At 42.2% G+C, this 7,223-nt stretch overlaps 1 protein-coding gene across 1 annotated transcript in view; it reads right to left on the bottom strand.

Annotated features, from left to right (window-relative positions):
- Positions 1-539: 539 nt before the first annotated feature.
- LOC144769680 (uncharacterized) overlaps positions 540-7,223 on the bottom strand; it is a 117,598-nt gene continuing 110,914 nt past the window's right edge. Inside the window, exon 4 of the mRNA XM_078653895.1 lies at positions 540-3,185. Coding sequence (XP_078510021.1) covers positions 1,732-3,185 — 1,454 coding nt within the window. The 3' untranslated portion in view covers positions 540-1,731. The remainder of the gene's footprint in view (positions 3,186-7,223) is intronic.

Here is a 7,223-nt window from a genome sequence, read left to right as displayed (position 1 = left end):
CGAAGCACACAGCCTTTGACCGTGCGCAGCGTGAGGTTAGCCACAGGACCTCGCCTGCTGCCAGGCCCTGCCTCCAACTACCTGAGGGCAGCTAACCCCTGCCGTGCACGTTCAATAAATTAAAGGTTTTGTGACCAGGCCCTGCATCCAACCCCTCGCACACATGCAACCCAATGCCACACATGGTCTTTGGCCATGCACGTCATGATATCGTTAGCAGGCCTCCCTCTGGACAGTCTCTGCACTAACCTCTTAACCCCTTGGGTGCTCATGACGAGCTCAGCTCATCATGAGCTACGGCGCTCCGGTGCTCATGACGAGCTGAGCTTGTCATGACCGCGCCCGCCCCGTGGAACGCTCGCACGCTGGGCTGATTCCCCTGCTGTGCTGAACGTTCCATGGGAACGGGTGTGACCATGACGAGCTCAGCTCGTCATGAGCACCGAGCGCCGTAGCTCATGACGAGCTGACCTCGTCATGAGCACCGGGGCGCTGTACGCGCACCCCCGCCCCCCAGCACAGCGGGGGAATGTGCCCTGCAGACAAGGGGTTAAGTGCAGCAAACCCCACGCCACACACAGCCTTCTGCCATGCACAGGGTGTGGCTGGTCTTGCAGGCCGCACTTAGGGAGACTAATGATTTTGTCACAGCACCAGAATATATAAAACAAGTGGACCTATTGGCTCCATTAAGGGGTGAGCATATCAATATACTTAAAGCATATAAAGCATATTATATATAAATCATCTTTCTCCAAAAATCATTAATGTTTTTAATCAAATCTATATTTCAGTAATTCCCACAATGCAATCTTTAATAACAGTGATTTTACAAAAATGTTAAAAAAGGTTTTAATAAAAACAATCATCATGTCTATGAGTCTTTTGTTTAACATCGTTTTTATTATCAAAGTAGTTTGCAGTCTGCAAAATGTTAAAAGAAAGACCCAAAGACTTTTTTATTAAACAAAACCAATATATCCCTGAGTCTTTCTTTTAACATTTTTTCAGCTCACAAAATGGTAGCAAAAAAAACACAAGAGGGCCTTGCACACAAGCTGAAGACCGTAGAGCTCCAACTGGGAGTGTTTTTGAAAAATATGGTAAGTTCTCCTTAGGTCGTGGATTGAAAGACCCTGGGGACTTACTTTTTTTATCCTGCTAGAAAGCTGCTGCAATCCATGTAGCTCCCCCCACAACATTAAACACATGCTTGGTGGTCCCCTATGACCTTCTAGGAGCGCCACCAAAGTGTACAAAAATGCTTTTAAAGCCCTCACAGGGCATTATGGGGCACTCTTTCAAGAAGCAGCGAATAATAAATGTATGGCTCCTGCCTCTCATTTATTATTCTTTTATTTTTTGTTCTTTTTATCTTGGTTGTTCCATACAGCTCTACTCCCCGAGCCTTTACAGACTCTAGGGACACCATCTCAGGAGCGTATGCATTTATTTAGGCAAGCGGGTGTGCACATCTGTGAGACCTCAACTCAGGGCTATTTTCTACTTTATAGGGAGGGAGGCTGTGTACCCCCTCCCAGAGCTTCTGAAGATTCCATAAAACTACTTCCACATTCATTGCAATGGTATAGTTTATCCCCAGTGTTTGTTTGTTGATGTCTTTGTAGGTCTGATAAGTGACTAAAGCTCTTCACTGTAATTGAATGTTTTTCCCTGCATGTTTGTTGATATCTTTGTTGGCCTGATAAGTGATTACATTTCTTCACATATTCAGTGCAATTGAATGGCTTTGCCCTCTGTGTGAGTTCCCTGATGAATCCTTAATGACGACAAGTGTCTAAAACTACGGTCACATTCATCACAGTGGTATGGCTTTTCCCCTGTGTGGGTTCTCTGATGCATCCTTAAGTTTGAGGAGTTACTAAAACTACTGCCACATTCACTGCAATTGTATGGTTTCTCCCCAGTATGTGTTTGCTGATGTCTGTGTAGGTTTGATGATCGACTAAAGCTACTTTCACATTCACTGCACCTAAATGGTTTTTCCCCTGTGTGAGTTCGCTGATGTACTTTTAGGAGTGCTTTTTGACTAAAGCTCTTCATACATTCACTGCACTTGAATGGCTTTTCCCCTGTGTGTGTGCGCTGATGTCTTTCTAAGGTTGATAAGTGACTAAAGCTCTTCACACATTCACTGCACCTAAATGGTTTTTCCCCAGTGTGTGTTCGCTGATGCTCTTTTAAGTGTGCTGATTGAATAAAGCTCTTTGTGCATTCGCTGCACCTGAATGGCTTTTCCCCAGTGTGTGTTCGCTGATGCTCTTTTAAGTGTGCTGATTGAATAAAGCTCTTTGTGCATTCTCTGCACTTGAATGGCTTTTCCCCAGTGTGAGTTCGCTGATGAATCCGTAATGCTGAAGGGTCACTAAAACTACTGCCACATTCTTTGCAATGATATGGTTTTTCCCCAGTATGAATTCGCTGATGAACCTTTAATGCTGAAGAGTCACTGAAACTACTTCCACATTCACTGCAATTATATGGCCTTTCCCCATTATGTGTTTGCTGATGTCTTTCTAAGTTTGCGATTCTACTAAATCTCTTCACACATTCACTGCACTTAAATGGCTTTTCCCCTGTGTGTGTTCGCTGATGACTTTGTAGCTGTGATAACCAACTAAAGCACTTTGCACATTCACTGCACTTGAATGGTTTTTGACCTGTGTTTGTTCGCTGATGAATCCTGAGATTTCCAAATTCATTGTAATGGTATGGTCTTTCCCTTGTGTGTGTTCGCTGATGTGTCTGTAGATTTGATAACTGACTAAAGCTCTTCATACATTCACTGCACTTGAATGGCTTTTCCCCTGTGTGTGTTCGCTGATGAATCCTTAGATTCGAGGAATCACTAAAACGACTTCCACATTTATTGCAATGGTATGGTTTTTCCCCAGTGTGTGTTCGTACATGTTTTTGTAGGTCTGATAACCGACTAAAGCTCTTCAGACATTCACTGCACTTGAATGGCTTTTCCCCTGTGTGAATTCGCTGATGAAACCTTAATCCAGAAGAATCATAAAAACCACTGCCACATTCACTGCAGTGGTATGGTTTTTCACCTGTGTGTCTTCGTTGATGACATTGTAGGGTTGATAAGTGACTAAAGCTCTTCACACATTCACTACATCTAAATGGTTTTTCCCCTGTGTGTGTTCGATGATGCTCTTTTAGGTGTGCTGATTGACCAAAGCTCTTCCCACATTCACTGCACTTGAATGTTTTTTTTCCTGTGTGAATTTGTTGATGACATTTTAATAGAGGTGAGAAATTAAAGCTCTCACTAAATGTGTATGGTTTTTCTTTCTTGGTTAGAGTCTGTGGGTCAGGTATATATCTGTCTACATCACAAGACTGTGTTTCCTGATGGGCCAGCATGGCTGATAAAGCACTTGAGTTATTCTAATGTCCTGTATGTGGTGGTATTTTGCACGTTTGATTTCTGATTTAACAATGACGTGCAATATCCATTAATCACTTGCTACACTCATAATATGTATAAGGTTTCTTTGTAGACAGTTGTGTCTATAGACTGGATAATGATTATGCACGCTTGTGGGTAAAGATTCATCTTCCTTCTGGCCAGTGCATATTTGGACAGTCTGTTGTTTTGCAGACAGCAGAACTCCTCTTTCCTTTACTCTTCAGTTGCCTGGCTCCACTCCGTTGTGCTTTTCTCTTGCTCCTGTGGTTTGGCCAGGAGGAGTTTACAATATACCTACAGCACTGAATGATGGTCTGTTCTTACTTTAAAAAACAAGGCACCGCTATAACCACATCATACCGATCCAATTAATTTTCTAGGGGTCGTTTCTTAGTTTTGTCGCACAGCTCACACTCTTACATCCACTGAAGTGCCCTTGATTGCTTCTTCCAGGCTCTGTAAGTTTATGTGCAGGTTCCTCTGTCTCCGACTGCATAGATGTTTTCCTGAATAACAGAGCTCATGGTTGGTGAGTGTTGTTTGCTGATTTGCAGTTTTAGTTTCATTATTCATGGTAATTACATGAATTCAATGCAAGTTTTCTGTTGGATGTAAAGACACATAAAATTACTAACACAAAACATAATGGAATGTGATTTCACAATGTTTAACTGTCTGTAAAAGAAATCTCTTCTTTACCATCTTTAAAACATAGCAAACAATTTTTCACCATAAACTGATATTTAACTAAAAGTTCTGTTGCTCAAGTCAGATCTTATTAACTTCTGAAAAGGAGGTGATTTACCAGTGTTTACAGAGTAACTTAGTAAAGAAAGGGCCTCACAGAGCAACCATGTAGAACAAGGTAGAACTTAAACTAGATGCACAGTGAGAACATTTAATTTAAACAACAACAGATTGTGGAAAAATTGAGGAATCAGGCTGTTATTTCAGTAACTCTTCAAGAAGTATATAACAAAGGTTACTCTTCCAGAAGGTTATAACAAAAGTAACTCCATTCACACACTTCTTCTCAATGCTTTCCTGTTCATACTTGATCAGCTCAAATGCCATCTCCTTTCCTTACCTTGCAGTTCATTAAGTCACCTTTGACACTTTCAACAGCTCCTCTGGTTCAAATATATCTGGATTCTTGTCACCTGTAGAATTTGAGCATTATTGTGGGTTGAGGTGGGTTTCCTATCGCCATAACATTTGTCCATCTCCCTATAACTGGTGCAGCTTTCAGGGCCTGGTTATGGCCCTGAAATACAACTTAAAAAAGCAAGTCTTAAGTTTTTCCTAAAGTAGATAAAGTTCTGTAAGATGCAGCTCCTTCCAGGGCTTTTTTGTAAAACAGAATGAGGGGTTCATTTTAATGCCCATCTTTTACATTATAGGCACAGATAAGGCACACATTGTTTCACATCATTAAATAGTCAATGATATCAGCCATTTAGTCCTTATAGAGAATCCATCCCAACCAATAACTTACCTCTCATATTCCCGCATCAGATGTGTGCATATTAATCTTTTTTTCCCTTTTTTCTACCTTTATATGGTATCTTACTTAACATTGTCTGATTGGGGTCCAGGATATACTTTGTGACTGAATGGGTATTTGGTAGGGCGGGAGGAGGTGTCCATTGTTCACAGGTGATGCAGAAATTCTACTTTTTCATATTTCTTATATTCAAGTTGACCTAGTTTCCTGTCCTTCAGCTCCCCTACACTGTCTGCATCCTCACTACGCAGGGTTCAGCAAAAGTTAGATAACGGCTTGATAGTCAAGAAACATCAGGTGTCAGCATGGGGATTACGAGCTTCAATTCAAAGGTTTGCCTGGGAGGCACTAACAGAGGAGGCGCACAGTTAGGTGCTCATGAGGTACAAAAAGAGGAGGTGTACAGGTAGGTGCTTATGAGGTACAAACAGAGGAGATGCATAGGTACGTGCTTGTGAGGTACAAACAGAGCAGGTCCACAGGTAGGTACTTATCAGGACTAAACAGAGGAGGGGCTTATGTAGCTGCTTATGAGGTATAAATAAAGCAGGTATACAGGAAGGTGCCTATGAGGTATAAACAGAGGAGGTGCACAGGTAGGTGCTTATGAGGTACAAAAAGAGGAGGTGTGCAGGTAGGTGATTATGAGGTACAAAAAGAGGAGGTGCACAGGGAGGTGCTTATGAGGTACAAAAAGAGAAGGTGCACATATAGGTGCTTATGAGGTACAAAAAGAGGAGGTGCACAGGGAGGTGCTTATGAGGTACAAACAGAGGAGATGCATAGGTACGTGCTTGTGAGGTACATACAAAGGAGGTGTACAGATAGGTGCTTATGAGAACTAAACAGAGGAGGGGCTTATGTAGCCGCTTATGAGGTACAAATAGAGCAGGTGCACCGGTAGGTGCCTACGAAGTATAAACAGAGGATGTGCACGGTAGATGCTTATGAGGTATAAACAGAGGAGGTTCACAGGTAGGTCCGTGTTCCTCTCTCGGTCTGCTACCATCTGTTCTAGACGGGGTATTGGTGTACACTGTATTCGATTCCTGATGCCTCACATGGGCACTTGCTGCATGGGTGTTAAACCTTAATTTGAGGTGGACAGAGCCTCAGGAAACACAACACCAGGAGGCTGCCTGCCTCAAAGGTGAGAGCCAGGTGAAGGTTCAGGTATCAGATAATATGAAGAGAAAAGCATCTGATGAAACACTCACGGACATTACAAGAAGAGATTGAAGGGTTAATTTGCTATCAATCCTCTCTCTCAAACTCAACCCCCTTTTTCCGTGACTCTTGGACTATATCTGCTTCTCGGCCCTCTTTTATTGCTGCTGGTTCTAGCTCCTTCTTCAAAACTAGTTGCAGACTTAGTGCCTGATATACACTTTCTCAGACAGGTTATTGCCTCAAAATGTGACAGATATTCCGCCCTCCTTATTACAATTGCCACAGGATTAAATGCACTTTTAATAGAGTGGATGGGATAGCAGTCACATTTGTTAGGGAATACACCATCTGCTCAAATATAAATGTTACTTCCTGTCGATGATGAATGGTACTGCTGCCCATCTGTCCCACGACTAAAATTCATAACTAAGATTGTTACTCCTGGGGTCACGCTTAGAATCTCCTCGCGCCCCAGCGTTCCAGGCGGAGACTCTTCCGGCCTTCAGATGACTGTCAACCAACCCCCCCATTCCTACCTGTCCTGAGGAAGACCCGCTGTGACCACCAAATGCGGCACCATAGGGTTGAAACATCAACACTTATGCTAGGTCCAGTACTACCGGGATTCTATACAACGCAAGATAGGAATCTCTGGAGTGAAATCAGCTTCTGGCCTACAACACACTTGTATGTATATAAATAACCATGATTTCACTGTATATTTTGTACACCACCTGTGCACAATTGTCACTTCTACTCACTTTGTATTCCTGTAAATAAGTTATCCTGACAGTCTACCTGTGTTTTGTGAATATCATCTAATAAAGTAATTCTGATATAAATAATAACCACAAACCAGTTATATCAGTTCTTGTTCATTAAGTGCTAAGTAATATAGCTCAGTTCTTATTCTTTAAGTGTTGAGTGTTTGACCATATGATGCGTGTTCCAGAGATTGCTTTCCAGATTGCATTTTGAGCATTCTCAACTAACGTTTGTTCTACCCGACAGAACCATTTCTTGTTTAAATTGAAACGTACCCAGATTCTGAGGGACACAGGGTTACCCCTTTATACTTAATCAAATATAAATCAGACCCTTGTTACA

The sequence above is a fragment of the Lissotriton helveticus genome, chromosome 1_1 (assembly GCF_964261635.1).
Source record: "Lissotriton helveticus chromosome 1_1, aLisHel1.1, whole genome shotgun sequence".
Classification (NCBI taxonomy): Eukaryota; Metazoa; Chordata; class Amphibia; order Caudata; family Salamandridae; genus Lissotriton; species Lissotriton helveticus.
This window is presented reverse-complemented; position numbering and strand designations above follow the sequence as displayed.